This window comes from Eutrigla gurnardus (assembly GCF_963514095.1).
Source record: "Eutrigla gurnardus genome assembly, chromosome: 2".
In the NCBI taxonomy this organism is placed as follows: Eukaryota; Metazoa; Chordata; class Actinopteri; order Perciformes; family Triglidae; genus Eutrigla; species Eutrigla gurnardus.
Genome location: NC_139916.1, coordinates 19,942,031 through 19,959,980, shown reverse-complemented (window position 1 = coordinate 19,959,980; position 17,950 = coordinate 19,942,031). Strand labels below are relative to the sequence as shown.

General features: G+C 42.8%; 1 protein-coding gene across 1 annotated transcript; it reads right to left on the bottom strand.

The window, feature by feature from the left end:
* Positions 1-53: 53 nt before the first annotated feature.
* On the bottom strand, positions 54-10,745 carry LOC311032529 (sodium-dependent neutral amino acid transporter SLC6A17-like). Its single transcript, XM_084039394.1, has 12 exons — positions 10,641-10,745; positions 7,270-7,726; positions 5,213-5,370; positions 4,231-4,357; positions 2,938-3,119; positions 2,749-2,859; positions 2,427-2,668; positions 2,106-2,298; positions 1,824-2,016; positions 1,480-1,639; positions 1,148-1,310; positions 54-827 (listed from the first exon to the last, which is right to left on the bottom strand). Exons 2-12 carry the CDS (start codon positions 7,550-7,552, stop codon positions 426-428), a joined length of 2,214 nt encoding a protein of 737 aa, XP_083895520.1. The 5' UTR covers positions 7,553-7,726; positions 10,641-10,745; the 3' UTR covers positions 54-425.
* Positions 10,746-17,950: the final 7,205 nt, after the last annotated feature.

Genomic DNA, 17,950 nt, shown 5'->3' with positions numbered 1-17,950 from the left:
TAAAGCAGGACCACGCTGGCTACATTCATTCTTTCAGATCCCAGATGGGCATTAAACTGTGTGTGTGGGGGGGCGTGTCTGCTGAGGATCCTTATACTAAGGCAACGAAAAGCAGAACTTCATCTTAAGCACATAAACCCTGTGTTATATACAGAATAGATACAGATGTACGTTGTGTTACTGTCTCACCCTGATTTCACTGTTTGATCTGTTAAAAGTGAATTTTGATTATTTTCCCCACCTGCTGCAGGTGGTTCCTAGCTACTATCGTGTGTTCAGATCAATTGGGCGGCTACATACAGTTTTGTGCTGCTAGTAGGGGAGAGGTAGGGATTCTCTGCGCTGCAGTGACCCCCGGTGGAGACTTTATGGCTGGGAGGTAAACTTTGCTACAGGGCTGGGTGTCATAGTTATTTGGACGGCAGTCAAGAGTCAGACTCTGGCGTGGCGGGCATGGTCGGTGTCGTCGGTGTGGTGGGGCTGATGGCAGCGTTCTGGTAGCTCGTACCATAGCAGATGTTTGGAGAGAGGGAGTTGGGGTCCAGGGTTTTGGTGCCTCCTGGAGTCAGGTAGGCCTTGCGTGCTGCCGGCGCCACCTCGCCAGGCTTGGCACTGAGGATGAATCTGGACTCGTCCTGCTCCTCCAGGCTGGATATGTCCTTCATCATGGTTTTACGGTAGGAAACGGACAGCTTGTTGGAGCCATCTGACATCAAGTTGAAGCGACGGGCAATGTAGACAACCGGGAGAGGAAGCATCGCCACGACGATGAGGGAGAAGCACATGACCAGTGCCCAGGGAGGATAGCTCTGGAAGCGTTCCTGAGCCTGCACACACACACACACACACACACACACACACACACACACACACACACACACACACACACACACACACACACACACACACACACACACACACACACACACACACACACACACACAGAGGGTTTAGTGATTATTTGTAATCACAAGATCCTTTGCTTGCTAAAAGGAGAGAAGCATGTTTATTCCTCATTGGCAAATATAAGCATGTTAATATGCTCACCTTTACAAGATTGTAAATATGGTAAACATTATCGTCAACTTTACAGAGCTGCTAACATGGCTGCACACCTGCTTATATTAACTAAAAAATAATGACTGACCAGCTCCTCGACCCAGGCATTGTATCCCGGCGGGCTGATGGCCATCTCTATCACAGTGGCTGAGATGAGCACAATGAGACAGAGAGGGGAGACGTACTTCCACAGGTAGAAATAGATCATATTTGGTCGGAAACCCAACATGTCCTCCAGATCCTGCATGAACCTGATGGAGAAACAACAGCTAAAACGTTCAAGTAATTATAACATCCCTTTGTACAATTTTACACTTTATCACTCCTTCGAGTTGTATGTCATATTTCAGCCACATGGAGACACATACATACATACATACATACATACATACATACATACAAACCTATTGCCAGTTGTACCTTTTGGTGCCATAAATCCAAGCGACGGACAGATTCTCCAGGATAACCACGACTGTGAGAGGCAGGCCGGCGGAGTAATCATCAAACATGGTGACAAAATAATTCCCTGAGCGTTGAACAAACAACAGGCCGCAGAAGAAGGCGACAATGCAGCAACACACTGAAACCAACCCAGAGAAGAGAAAACTAGCACGGCTTCACAGAAAAAGATACAATTTTGGTCAAATAGTTGAGAAAATGTAAAATACTGTGAATGTTGGCCTCAAATGTGCTTAAATGCGGTGCCGAGTAGGAATTTCAACTACTAATAGCACAGATTGTCCCGTCAGCGCTGGAAGTCCCACCTGTGAAAAGCTCCTTCTGGACCTTGTAGCTGTCGAGGACCGGTGTGGTGATGCCGGTCATGGTGCCGATCATGCTACCCAGACCGAGGTTGATGAGCATGAAGAAGAACATGACCGACCAGAACGGAGACGCCGGGAAGTGGGTCATGGCTTCTGTGAAGGCGATGAAGGCCAGGCCGGTGCCCTGCACAGACTGTGGAGAGACGGTCAGAGGACTGAAATCAAGTGACAGACGAACTCAGAAGCTGCTGGGGTTCCAGCGGCACCGTGCAGGAGACTCACCTTGTTGAGCTCGTCCTCCAGCAGACAAGGCTCCAGACCCAGCTGGGCGAAGCCGCCCTCTTTCACCGTCTTGATGACCCCGTAGACCTCGTGGTAGTCTGACGCGCTGAGATGGGAGAAGTTTACATGTGGAGGGATAAGATCGTGGCTCAGGACGTTAGAGCTGAGGTATCCCAGGATTTTCTCTGCATTCCTACAGAGATGAAGGAATCGGAAATCAAGTGAGTCTGGTCAAAAGTCCTGAGATCCTACGTGTACAAACACATGAATGTATGAAAAGGATTTCATCGATATCATTCTTTATGATCGGTGTGAACTTACTCTACAACACACTTTTCATTCATGATGTTGGCCTTGAAGCCCAACACGGCGAACACTACCAGCGTGGCAAGAATGGAAGTGAGGAAGTTAATGACAGAGACGAGCACGGCATCAAAATGACAGTTATTGTCGATCTTATTGTAACTGGAGAAGGCGATGACGCCGCCGAACCCCAGACCCAGGGCGAAAAAGACCTGGGTGGCGGCCTCCCTCCACACCTTGGGCTCCAGCATCTTCTCCAACTAGGAAAGACAGAAAGAGAAAGTCAGATTGTTGAGCATTTTTCTGGAATGGCTGATTTAAAACAGGAAGAAAGTCTCACCTTGGGAGTGAACATGTGAGCGATGCCATCCACCGATCCCTTCAGCATTAAACCCCTGACCAGGAAACAGAACAGCACCACATAGGGGAAGAGAGAGCTGAAGTACATCACCTGTGAAAACGGAAAATGGAGAACATAGATTCAGATAAGGGAACCACATACAAATCATTACATCATCCTCTCAGGTACCTTCCCAGAGGAGGCGATCCCTCTGATGACGGCGAGGCAGACGATGATCCAGGCCACCAGCAGAGACAGGGTCATTTTCAGATTGAGGCCGCCGCTCTCCGCGATGGTGCTGGTGGTGTTCAGAGTTTGACGGTACCAGAAGTAGGTTGTGGCCGAGCTTTTGTCACACTCCGGCTCCACAACTGTACGTATGGCAGACAGAAGGAGATGGAGCTTTAGTTTGGGGCGTTAATGAAAAAGATGCAGCGGGGACGTTCAGATGTCGCAGAGAGGGCACAAGGAGAAATATAATGAGTGTTTGCTCAGGGTCAATATCTCAATTCCCAGCTGGATTATACCTCTCAGATGTAAAGGGAGCTAAACAAGGTTATCTGGGTGCTTAGTATGCAAAGCACAAACCTCCAACTCACTGCACGTGAGATTTTCGATGCAATTTTGCACACATTTGCTCCATTGTTATATTGGGGAAATTATATTTTATGCAGTGTTGTGTTTCTCCACATAGTATCACAGGATGGTTGCTAGGCTGCAGGTGTATGAGAAGCGCACATACAGTGACATGTTTTACACTCTGCTGCTGCCCTTCAGCATTAGCATCCTTCAGTCTGAATCTGTGTTTCCCATCGTTCTGTCTCCCTCCGGGGTTATGTAATTATCACCTCTGATCAAATGAACTCCAGAGGGTTTTAATCTGGATGACGTCCGTGAAGTCGTGACAGAAAGTTGTACGGGAGCTGTTGCTGTAGGTGTGTTCATAAGCGGAGGCCACAGTTAATCCCAAAGCTCGCAGCGTGGCGGCCCATCGAGAAATGATTGTGAGAAGGACCATGTCAACTATTAAAGTGATTGACCATAACAGTGACACAAATGGTTATTGTTCCAAACGTAACGTAATCCTGAAAATGTACGCACTCTATTAGATGATAAAGCATCAATCTATTGTAATGGCTCAGGAGGTCGATTTGAAACAAAAACACAAACTGGTCAGTATTTGAAACCACTTAATGGCCTAGAAACAGAATACATTCCTTATATCAGGAAGATTAAACCCCTGTAGCTCCCTTTGGATCGAGTCTGCATGAAGCTACATGTTGTGCATACATGTATATCAAAATAGGAATACATTTTTATTTTTTTAGAAATAGAATTTTTGGCATAAATTGTGAAATGGGTGCACAATATAATGTGTCTAAAATAGTTATTTTTTTTACATTGCCCCTGTGTTTCAAATGTGCTTCATATAATGTATTTTCTTTTCTTTTTTTTGTTAGTTGATGCTTTAATGTAACTCACTGGCAAGTGTCCCATTCCTCCTGATTGGACATTCGCTCCATGGAAGAGGATACTGAAAGGACTGGAAGAAATAGAAGATGCTCCAGCCAATGATCACATTATAGTAGAGACCCACAAAGCCACACACCTGGATAGACGGACAGACAGACAGACAGACAGACAGACAGGTAGATGTCACCATTTTGCAGTTTATTTACATACCTCAACTGTATAAATAAGATCTGTGCAGACGGGTGAGAAAGGTATGCAAATGAGGCAGCATGCTTTTGTGCATGTTCCGTGTTGCTGTCAGTCTTCTGAGCCGTCCTGCCAGCCAGGACATTCACAAGCTAAATAAGGTTAAGGAAAGCATGAATAATTAAAGCGCTCTCTTTCCTACACTGATCTTCTACAAGATATTTATAGCTGCTTCTGCGTCAGCTGTGCAACTCTAACGAAAGGCTACCTTTCATTCTCAAGCACGTCAGAACCTCCCACAAAGCCCGCGGCAGCAGTGTGAAGGTTGTTGTGGCGACTCCAGATGTTCCTGTATCTTCTTCCTGCTCGGCGCCATATCAGTTTCATGGTTGTTACACGCTACAAACATGCATGTGAGACACACAAAACCATACTTAATCTACTTTAGGGATCACATTATGCTAGTCCGTTATATAGATGTTTGCTCATGCAGACAAAGGGCATAATTATAATGTGAATACATTACACAGTGGCTTGTTTTTTTTTAATCCTCCTTATACTGGTGCACATTCAGCAGATGTGCTTCTGTTTAACTGAAGGCGTTGACAGCTGTTCCTCCATTACAAGTTCCCTAATTGTTATGAAAGGAGCCACACCTTTTATCTCCATCACGCTGCTGTCAAACTGCCTCTCTGAGGCGCCAGAAAGCCTTTAACAACTACAGCGCACTCAAGAAAATGTTATCGAGTGTATGTTTAAGGGTATGAAGATGACAAGTAAGTGCCTTCGCCCCCCCCCCACTCACCATCAGACTGGACACCCCTATCCCACCCAGACTGGGACAGACGTAGTTCCAGACCCCGATGCTCCCACGTCGGATCTTCTGACCCACAGCCAGCTCCAAGAAGAACAGCGGGATGCCGATGAGGAGGAGGAGGATGAAGTAGGGAACCAGATAGGCACCTGAAAAAACGGAGGCACACTGTATGAAGCATTTCAAGGCAAATATGGCAATTAGTAGAATCCAAAACTGGAGACACATGTCTCAGACAGAGACTAAGGGACGTAGGCTGATATGTTTGAGTGGTTAACCAAAAATTGCCACGAATACAAAAATATTTTTCGAAAGAATAATAAACAGAACAAACTTATTAATTTATATAAATAAGGTTGTTGTAGGAATGAAAGATTATGTATGAGTGGCCTTTTCCTCACAGATTTAATATTTTCTTTACATTATGGCTAACCACGTTTGACAGTCTGCCATATTGCTCTACTTTGCATTTTGTTGGGACCAGTACTTTCCCTGTTTGCTCATAAATGACAGTACACCAGGCTGAAGTCTGTGCTGCTGTTGTATTATTAGACATTCCAAACAATGCAACCTAATACAACAGAAACATCATGCATCTTTAAAGGGTTGCATCACATTTTTAAAATACAGTTGAGTGATAAATGGGCTAAAACAGAAAATATACTGGTATGGTTCTTTAACAATGTGACTATAAACGTCGCTGTTTTAATGCCAGTGAAATTTTGTAATTCAGTAAATCAGTAATTCAATAACTTTGTATCCATTTAACTTGCAAAAAGTGATCCAGTGAGATATATTTACCCAATCCTCAAGCTCCTCTCAAACGTTCATTTTTCAAGCTTCATTTTCATTAAAGTCTAAATTTGTCTTTTTGCAGTTTAATCCAGAGAGGCATAATCAGGATGCAACTGTTCTATTTGAAGGATGAGTCATCATCTGGGATTTATAGCGGGTAAACACATACTACTATTAATACATCAAAAGTAGGAATTACATACAGTGGCACACGCATTTGCTTGTGAATGCTAAATCAAGGCAGCTGAAATAGAGGTAATGGTGAGTTAAATGTAGTGAGGAGTTTGGGGCTTTTGCCAGGATTTGCAATACAGATTATATGTGATACACGGCAGAGTCACGAACACACAGATGTGACAATGGGGGGTGGGGGGGGAGACAAGACAAGAAAGAAGCCCACACAGTGATAACTCCCAAACAACACAGCCCTTTAATGTGTCTGTAATCAGCTGCCAGACAGACAATTACGGAGTGAAAAATGGACACGCGTCAGGTCCTGCAACCTGGCTGGTCTGTGAGTTACTGCCATTGAATCCTCCCTATAAGCAGTAAATCCTGCTTGTATGCAGTAAATCAGACATGGGCAGTAAAACAGCAAACACAACAACATTACATCCAAGACTTGGAGCAAGATGAGCTGCAGCAATGATGATAAGATGATTTCCCCCCCGTGTACACCTCGGATTGCATGCACCTCCAGACGAAAACAAACCCTCACCAGAGTATCAGTGGAGCCAGGCCTGCCGTGTCAGCAGTAGTAATCAATAGCAGCTATATTTAGATATTGTCTGCTTCTGTTTTCAATGGAAGCTGCATGTAGTTTGTGATCATTGGGGGTAACTGAGCCACTAAAGGTGAGAAGCTAAACAGGAAACTGAGCACATGTGTCATTTATTTCATATATGATTGTCTGCCCATTCCTCTCAGAAGACCAAAGCAATGCACTACATTTTATATTGCCTCATTAAGTATTGACAATATCAGCTCACTTACCAGCTTCAGCTTTCAACTGTCTTTGTCAGCATATAGAGTTTTTTTTTTTTTTTTTTTTTTTTTTGGCATTTTATGACGATTGGAGACACTATGTGCATTACTGTCTGTGATATTGTCTTATTATGTCCTTTTATTACATATTATTATGGTAACCTCCTCCCACTGTGGTAACTGATCGTAAATGTCTACTAAAGTACATTGACAGTAAGTGTGATGTGCCTTTTGCAACACTGCAGCTGGGTGTAACGTGAGTATGTCACCTCCTCCATTCTTCTGGCACAGGTAAGGGAAGCGCCACACGTTCCCCAGGCCCACGGAGAAGCCCACCTGGGCCAGGATGTACTGCAGTTTGCTGTTCCAGGCGGGGCGTCCATCGTTTTCCGGCACCTCTATCTGCGGGACCTTTTTCCCGGCGGCCCCTCCGACGTTCAGGGCGCTGTTCTTGTAGTCGAGTGGCTCCTCGTGTGCGAGCAGGTCAGCCACCGACTCCGTGACGTGCTCATTGCTCTGCTCGCGCTGCGTCACCTTGCTGTTCTTAGGCATCGGGGAGGCTGGGGGCCGGGAAGGGGAAGGGGGTGGAGAGAGAAAGAGAGAGCGAAGTGGAATCCGGGAGCAGAGAGAGGAGATACGGGCCGAGGGTGGAGAAGAGGTGGATGGATGTAGCTATGAAGGAGATGCTGAGGAGCGACAGCTAGATTTCAGGTCTGGGCCTCAGTCCTGCATCAGAAAAACAGAAAGGTCAAATAGAAAATTGTGTTTCAAGGACATCATCAAAAATGTAATTGAAATAGTCTTCTATTGTTGGACAAAAATAATTTAAATAGTCTCCATTTAATGAAGAGTATCAGGTTTGTGCCCTTTAAGGCTCATTTGATGTACAGTCATTTTCCTGCTGTGATCCTTAAATAACACTTCACACAACCGCCGACATGATTATTTTCCCATTAAATGCTTGGTTAGGCCCGTAATAAGACATTGGATTGTAACACATGGTTACAGGAGACCATTCCCCACACCAGAGTTCAACTTCACCTGATTCTTTCTACAAAACCTCACCAGGGACTTGAACACACATTTTTTTACACCACAGATTTTTGACTCCCACGCAATGTTTTTGGTTATAAAAAAAAAATATTCCCAATCCTGCAAATTGCTCTATTTAATTTCCCTGTTCCGCAAAGATTAACTTGAGTGAAGCTCCCCCCCAACGTAAATCCCCTAATCCTCTGGAGCCTTGCTGCAACATCCAGCCTCACCCCTATTCCAGGGAGTGGTTGGTTCGGCCCAAACGTGATGGAGGAAGTGAACATGATGCTCTGGATGAAGCAGGTGCCGTCATGTGTTCTCTTGATCCACATCACGAGCCCCTGTGCAGGCTCATTACTTATTAAGTGAGTCATCTCTCCATTATAAAAATCTGCACTCCACTGCCGTCCTCTCCTTTCTGCCATCTTTTTGACATGCAGAGGAAAAGATAAATAAAACACACATCAGACTTAGAATCCGGGCTACCATCAAAGACCTGTCAAAGCAGAGGGAAAATGGAACGGCTATGTGAAACAGAGAACTGGGGCTAAATGAAAACGCTGCACCTCGAGTGTGACGCAACAGCGGTGATGCTGCCTCCATCGTCACGATACTCACTGTTACATCAGGCCAAAACAAACTGATACCACCAGCAGATCCTCCACATCGAACACATTAACTCTCAGAGCTCCTTCCAGTGACAAGAACGATACAAACACTCCAGCAATTCCTGAATTCGTGCTCAGAATGACGTTGTCGTTCCGTGTTTATGTATTTTTCCATCCCACAACAGCTTTCCTCATCTGTGCATGTCAAGATGAGCTTGTGATGCAATAATCCACGGCCATTCACAAGTCTTCATAATCCCGTGTGCATTAACTGTAAAAGCCCCCCCGGCACTGCCGCCCGGCCTTGTCATTGAATCCCATCATACGCCGTACAAGACACGTAATATCAATCAGAGGCTGCATCATCCAGCTAACGATGAGGAATGAAAACATCCAACGGGTAATCCCGCTGGAAAAAGCAGCACACAGTTGAGATGACCCTCGCTGATATTTAAGTCTGACGATGTGGAATCTGTTCAAACCACAGTTTCTACTTTGTTAATCATGGGTTGGTCTTTGCAGGAAGACATGAAGACAGTACTGAATTAAAAACAACACCACAATTGACTGTATTATTCATAATCATATAAGCATGGATATCTTATCTTAATACATTTATTCTTTTGCATTCTTCATAATAAGGGAAAGTGTATTTGCAGGGCATTCCTTCACTCCCACACTGTAGTAAACATCACTATAACGACTTGGACTTGTGTTTATTCTGAATGTCACACCAACACACACATTACGCAATTTTGAGTGATTTTCTGTCAAACCAAGTAGTTTAATTTAGGAAAGGGTGTTTGTTGTTTGTAGCAGCTGTCTTGTGTTGTGACTCCCTGTTCTCAGACATGCCACTCTAACAACGGATGTACTGACAGCTGGAACTAAAAACAACTTTCTCTGCTGATTACTCAGCAAATTATTTTCTTGATTCATATATAACATCAGGAAACAAGTTTTAAAAAGCATATTGAAGCCAAAATGTATCTGTATTGCTTGTTTTTGTCCAAGCAGCAGTCCAATATCTCCTGTCACATAGGCCTACCACATGGTATTTTTGTTGAAAAACAACAGAAATTATTAATAGAGTACCAAAATTAACTTTTGGTGAGTCAAATAATTGATTACTTTGATTACTAAACGCTTCAGCTTTCACCAAGACATACTGATAAAAAAGGATATTATTAAAAGCATCACATCTATTATAAATACTGAGGACCTGGTGTGGCATTATCCTCACCCAGCCTTGTTTTTGCATAGAAATCCCTGTTAAGAAATCACACTGGTAACTTTTCACCACAAGTTCAGCACTAACTGTGAACACGTGCTCATCATTACTGTCAGACAAGCTATACTTGAATAGATGGAAATTAGGTTTCCATTTCCTGTAACACAATATAACAAGCAGACTCTGCTTGTTAATCAATGAGTGATCGATTATCAGCCTCTTTTACAAGTCTGAACCACCAGTTAGTGTCTAATCAGCTGTTTCACACTTTAACAACATTGCTCATTCAAACTTTACTGGAGCTTTAAGAAATGAATAACCTGGACCAGTGTGAATCATTTAACCATGAAAATCCGTTTAGCTGAGCAGAGCAGCTGAAGGTTGTGTTGACATCCTGGATGCCCTCACCAATCAACACCTCAGACCGGGTTGCGAACACCAGGTGACACATCCGGTGCTGATGCTGGCAGCTCGGTGTTTTCGTATCTGACTCCAGCGCTCATCACGAGGGATGCGACGACTTTAAAACACGCTGCCTCAAGGTCAGCGACGCTTATTCTCTGACCTCTGTGTCAAACAGAGCAACATTTCGATCCCAACGTGACTCAAAACTTCACGTGACTCAAAACAAGCTGCGTTTATGACAAATCATTGAACTATTTTACAGTTATCTGTGAACTTTCTTTCTTTTTCTTTAACGCATGCGACGCAACGCGGAGAGAAATGCACAGTGGAGGGGATGTTAGGAAGTCAAAATATTTCTCACCGTCAATCTTCAGCAGCGATCAACAATATCCAGGTTGAGAAATGTGTCGAGAGGCATGGATGCGTCCGCCGGGCAGCGCTCGTGCGTCGGTGTGCTGCTGTCTGACGGAGCGCTCGCGGGACTGGAGGACGGACGATCACATGCTGCTCTGCCCGCAATTAACATGCAGCGTGGAAAGTCCGCGTGCACCGTGACGCACAAAGTGCCGCTCATTATCAACAATGACAAAAGATCGCCCCGCCACTTGTTGTTTGAGACTTCCGCCCGCAACATCATCTCTGCGGGGTGAAGAAGGTGGGATGCTGAGAGAAGAAGAAGAGGAAGAAGAAGAAGAAGAAGAAGAAGAAGAAGAAGAAGAAGAAGAAGAAGAAGAAGAAGAAGAAGAAAAGGGGGGATTTGTCAAGGTTATCCACTCCTATATGACGACGTGGTCTGACGCAGCTGTCCCCATTTCAATTCATAAAAAAATTAAAATGAATAATAAAGCCATTCAACACTGTCCTGTCAGGATGCAGGAAAAGGGCTGTAAGGGAAACACATGCTTTAAAAAAAAATTGTAGCTTCCACTGCTAAATTATACATGACAATTAATAACTGAATAAAACCCATGATGTAAATTTGGACAATAAATACCAGTCTGAGGGAGAAATGAGCGAATTTTCATACTTGAAGAATGTGTTATTCCTAGTGATGCAAGGGTTGGGCCTAGCATTAAATCATGTACTAATGCTGATTTAATGAAGGCCTCTTCTTGCTCATCACTAACAACTGATCGAATCAGTGATAGCTCACACTAAACTGCAGGAACTATCAAGGGATTAATTCACGATCAGAGACTTCATTCATTAATAGCCAACCAACTACTGCCTCCACCCGGCTCTCAACATGGCGACGGAGGCTCACATGTAACGATGCTAACAGAGAATCTCATTAAAACACACACATGGGAAGATAAATCACTCTACATTATACCAAAATACCAGAAATCCATGTAATTCTACTATTCTTATAATATAATAATATACTATTCTTATTCTTAAAAACTGTAACAGCTTTATCCTCCTGATCAAATGTTGGACTTGCACTAGGTGGTCGTTTCTCTATTAAACACTGGACATGCGACACGACTGCAGCAGACACAGACACCCAGGGGACCATAAATCATGCACCATCTGCCAGAATATTTTTAACACCACCAAGATCAGGGAGAAAAATAATATCGAGGGGTCATTTTTCATCCTGACAAAATAAATGTATTTCCTCCTCCGTTGCTGTGTGTCTTCCTCTGGTGTGTTTGTTCTCAATATGCTTCTTCTTATCCCTCTTCATCTGCATCATCATCAAATGTGTGCATCAGTATGGACTTTGGTGGTCAGAACATAACTTTGGAAGAACAAATTCCTGTTAAAACTGAACAGACACCAAATAAGACATGATCTCTGCAGTATTTTTGAACCACATATGCTGATCTAATTATATAATTCTAATTCTCATTTGTGATGCCTTGCAGTAGGATGTTGTTTAAACTATTTTTAGGTTAAACTAAAAAAAACCCACCGGAGAGCAGCATTCAAGACATACTCAGTTCTCATCTGTTTTTTAGTGTTTCCACGGCTAGATCTCGCTCGGTTGTACTTTTGGAGCACCGTTCTTTGAGCTGACTGGAGGCAGTTGCCACAGCAACCTCGGGATAGTGTCATCTCTGCACCCTCCTTTCTGCATTCACCCCTTCATACATTGCTTTATATAGTTGGGAACAACAAAATTAATTTCTAACATGGTCTCTGAAGTTTCTGTGGTATGTTACAGATGGAGATCAATAAACTCAATCCAACCACATCAAGTAGTGTCCTATACTGGTATAGTGCTTCTTCTCTTTCCTCCATTCTACTTTCCTTTAGTTTTAGTGTAATCAGATCATCTGTTGTATTTTCTCATCGCATTGTTACCTCGTCTGAAAAAATGTCCTGAGATGAAAATGGAAGAAAGAAACAGTTATGATGAAGCCAGTTTAAAAACAAGGGTTTAAATCATGCAGCATAATAATGAGATGATAGTTAAGTGACTCTTCTTGCACAAAAACCAGTCCCGAGATGTTGTTGATCCTTGTAGTACAGCTGCAGCTGCAGCTGCAGGGAATCTGCTAAGTGGACATGGTTGGTCACACACTCACATTATATTTTAGGGGTTTTATTAAGCCTGCATCAGCAGCCTAGGCCTGTGGGACGGTTGGCACCGCGCTGCTGCTGCCCTCTCTAGTTAGCAAATGACCAAACAGTCCCATCTGGGTTGGAGGAGCTGCAGCTTTGTTCAGTCTTCACTTACGTTGTCGTATGTCGACCTCATGACAACCCCGAGAAGAAAAGTATCATCAAAGTAAGTAGGATTCATCCTCTGGGAACCAGGAATGAAAATAGGGGCAATCCAGGTATTGTAGAGATATTTCAGTCAGACGGGGAGGTGGGTATTGACAGAGTGACATTTCAATCCATAGAGCCACACTGCTATAGCATGACAAATAACCTCAGCATAAATCTAAACTAAACACCAGCAAAGCTTGAGTGACAATATTTCCTGTCAGAGTTGAATTCTCAGTCATGACATTTATAAACACAAGTTTATTTTTCTCTGCTCTCTGTCACAGTCCCTGCGCAGTGTCCTTCCTCTTGTCACGAAGGAATCTTTTCTTCAATCCTCTGTGATTTAGTATCTCGTGGTCCTCGGTGTCTGACGTCAGCACTCTTTCGCGACGCATTCCCACTCCTCTCACCTTCAGTCGTCTCTGACTCCACATTGTCTTCTTTGCAGCACCCGCTTTTCTTTTGTGCTCCCCACGCCCACTTCCCACTCGCGTGCGCCCATGCATTCTGCATCTGCACCACCACATCCGCTCAGTACTTTTCCTTCACCCCCGTCTCATTTATATTCCTCCCTCCTCCCTCCCTCCCGCTTCTCCCCTTGTGTTTTGCACAGTCTGGGTCACTCACAGCTCCTAAAAAAAGATTCACTCTGCCCTGTGGTATCGCTTATCCAGTCCATTATTCTAGAGTACAAGCACTTGAACTAACATAATTACATCAACACTGCAATTCCTTCCAAAGCAATTGGATTTGAACATTTTGACGTGATGACAGATGTGAATGGAGGAGTCAAAGCCAGCCCACATGCATGATATCGCTCTCTGTGTGATCAATGCACTGAGAATCCACTGAGGCTTCTCACAATACTTCTTCATCAGCAGAGGATGAACAAAAACAAGAACTTTTCATGTTTTGGTTAGCTATCCCTAAGATGAGGAAATTAACTGTGATCACTTAAAACTTGGTTTTAAAAATCACTCGATAGTCTGGGCTTTCTGCTTCGTCTGTCGATGCATTCTCACACTATTGTAACATCTCCGGTTGTGCATCAGTGCACGGTGACACGCTGGTGTTGTGCAGGTGCTGAGACGGTGGAGAAAGTGGGTCATGGCGGGCTGTGAGAGACACACCGCAGTGCTCCACCATACAGCAATGCTCCGTGAGAGTGTGCTGATCTGCACACGTGAACAGAAATGGTTGTGTGTGTGTGTGTGAGGAGTCAGTCAACATAACAGATGCATGCACTTAAGAAACAGCTGGGTGCCGTGATGCGGTGTGGTGACGTGACACAGTACCTGGCTCTCATTTCTCACACACGATGGGGGGAATCATCAAGGAGGGCGTACTGGTTCAGGTGACATGGGTGAGGGATTGGTTGTCCTTTGTTTGGCACAAATGCACAAACAGATTGGTTACTAAGCGTTTGCCTCCCATGAAAGCCAGAGTGCAGTGGGGCATGCCACGATGTTCACCTTAATGCAATGCACCAAAATAGAAACTCATTAAAAGCTGTTTTCCCCCCTCACTAATCCGTTGCAGTTTCCCCGTTTGATAGCTCATTAACAAAAATCCCTGCATGCCATTCTGTTTTTCATGGTTGAATATCTGATAATCTGTTGAAGTTCAACGTTTCATATTTCAGGGAGCTCATACAGTCGCTGAAATCATGATCGTGTGTAGGTTTGCTTCCTGTTGGTTATCAACTGGTCTGAACGGGCACAGCAACTATAATTCCCTTTAAGAAGTGCCACCATTTTATATGTAGGCACAGTTTTGTTGACCCACGTCACTGATGGATGAATGTTTTGGTTGGGGACAAACAACTGACCTGGATATTGGGAAGCGATTTAAATCAGAATCAAATGTCCCCACTCATTCTATCTTTATGGACACACTTAAACCTATTTTAATAGCGGGTGGCAGATTGCCTTCCTGGGCCTGTGTGAGGACATGTGACAGTCTATAGAAGAACTTCAACAGATGGTCTCTCAAAGAGGGGCCAGCCCAGTTCATGGGGTTGAGGGCAAAGCTTCCGTGCCCATTTTTTTAAAACGACATAATCCTTTTAAAATACCGCTGCAGCAAAGCACTGCTTTTTTTCTTTTTTAGGCAGTATTGTTGGTGCAACAAGGTTGATGCAACAAATAATAGGGTCAGTCTTAGTGAGACAAAAAGAGGGATCCAGATTAAAAACTATTGAGAAGAAAGCATTTAAAAAATAACCTACTACCTTTTTATTAAAAATGATGAAGATGAGATTCTTGGTCTTTATATATTCTGTGATAATATCAGCAAACTCAGATAACAAAAAGGAAATTAAGCTGAAGAAGCAGGTATCGGCAATGAAATGTTGTGGTTTCTTTGTTTTGACAAATGTACTTATAAGTCGCTTTGGACAAAAGCGTCTTCTAAATGCCCTAAATGTAAATGTAAATGTAAATGTGTTTGTAAGCACAGATGTCTGTGTCACAAAAGTTACTGAATTGTCAGCTTTTCTGTCCATGAAGCTACACAGTCTAATAACTGGGCGACCACCTCAACCCCTGCTGTCTTGCAGGCTGGATTGCTACGTGTGGATCGCCCTACATACATGATTCAGCATTTTATTTCTTTGTATTATAATCATCAATCAAAAAAGTGCCCACACATCCAAAAATACCACACATACCACATATTTTGTGTAGTGTAGATGATGGCTTAGGTTGCAACATTAGGGTGTATTTACTGTAAGAAAAGGGCTAAATGTGAATAGAAATGGAAGCAAACTCAAGGTCATCATGTGACTAAAATGGAGGCTTCAGGAGGTTCTATGTTCTTAAACTGCTATGAGTGAATGTAAGAGAAATTAGGACTTTGTATAGATTGTATTACTAATGAAATTAATTTGTAATGTAAGGTATAGTTAATTAGTAAGATAAGCTGCTATGGTGAGTAGGATATGATTTCCTTAAATTAGAACAGAAATTCAGATTTCTGTTAAATATAAAAAATATAAACATACACAGAGAAAAAACAGTGCAATAAAATATAACGAGGTTGTCAACTGTAAAATAAGAAAATGTGTTTAATTTCGACAATTTTCATAACAAATAATTAGATAAATAAAAAGTTAAACCATAGATTCTTGTTTCTTTTCAACAGCAATCACTTAGGAGGTTTTATATTTATGTTATAAAGTGGTTTCATCATGTTTTATTCAGCATAGTGATGGGACAATATTGAGTACACATCTTCCAGGAGATAGACTGGACAAAGAGACACTCAGGCTGAACAGCTTCTGTCTGGTACCTGGCAGACTTCCAGTCAATAATCAGGAAACGTGAGTTTTTGCCATTGTAGTCAGTTAGTGTTTTACCTTCCTGTTTCAGTGACGAGGTTGCAGCTGATGTGGTCGTTAGGAGGAGCTTCTCTGCCCTCTACTGGTGTAAACTTGGTAAAAACATGTTTGTTTAGTATCTAGCAGGCTGGCATGAACCCAGCTGGGATGAGCACAAACACACATAAACTGATCCTGGAGTTTGAACGTGTATCATTGAAAAAAGAATTGAGTTCTGCCTTTAATAATAAAACGGATAATACATGACAAACATATACACTACAGTACCTACCCCCACTATTTTTTTTGTTTGCATCTTTGCTACTCATTAAAAAAAGTAGAGAACATGATATCAACAATTACACCCCCTGAAATATTTCTTTAATTGAAAGAAAGAGAAAAGTGTGAACGTTTGCAGTGTACAGTGCAGATATTTTATTTTATCCATCCTAAAGTAACTAAAGCCAGACAGTATTAACACTGTCACTCGTGTAGATAATGCAGTGTTGTGGATAACTACAAATAAAGGCTATATAATTTATACTGAGAAGGATACTGCACGCTTTCATGCACTAGATCTAAAGAGCCACACAGCACTTTTGTTTTATGCATGAATCTTATTCTGTCCAGTGCAGACACACTATAAATATGTACTTATGTAAGCCTTTAATGTAACCCCTCACTTAGAGTGAGGTATCTATGCTGGTGCTTGAGTTGTTTCTGTGTCTAATCTAAGCACATCAAGTCTCCGGGAAGTTACAGGTTTACGCAGATTCTAGATTCAGTATTATTGTTGGTCCATATAAGCCCTAGCCTGCTGCACACCATGCACGAATGCAAACTCTGCTCTGCATGGTCTAAGTCCTTCCCAAAGACACAAGTGGCTCGCAGGAAATTTGATTTGGGTTGCCAGATAAATGTGCAGATTTCTTCCATTAGTCTTTTATTTTATTCAACATGTATATCTGCAGCACACAATTGAGCCACATGAGGGAGCCTTAATGATTGTATTGGTCTATTTGTAGCCTCCTTCTACTAAGAATGACTAGCATACATGCTGTTTGTTTCACTGTAAACTCCAACGAAATGAATAAATGATGAGAGAAAATGAAAAGAATGAGACATCCTGTTACCTAAATGTGCTTATTTCTATAATATCTATAAAATGTTTTCAACAACATGCATAAAACAAAGTTGTGATTTATCAAATGCATGTCTCTTCTAAATGTCTGGTTTACCTATTCAAGATAATATAAGGTGATGCGAAAATGAAATGAAAGGAAATTCACTCTTCTCGTGATTTATAGATAAGGCCATGGTTTGTAATTCTTTAAAAAGTTAGTCCCCAGAAAAGAAGTTTAAGGAAACACTGTTAATGAAGTGTTGTTTTTCTCTCATATATAACTCATAACATTAACAGTGTCCTCAGTCCAAGGTCACCACGCAGCCTGTACAAATACTGGACCAGATACTCCCGAGTCCGCCTTCAGGAGACTCTGATCTGACCCCCACAGCAGAGCCGCACCCTTGTTTATAATGGTCAAGAGGACTTCCTGTTCACGAGAGTGACAACGCGCTCAGCCAATCACCTTGGTTACGGCCGCGTAGGCGGGACTTCCTGTACAGTAGTGCAA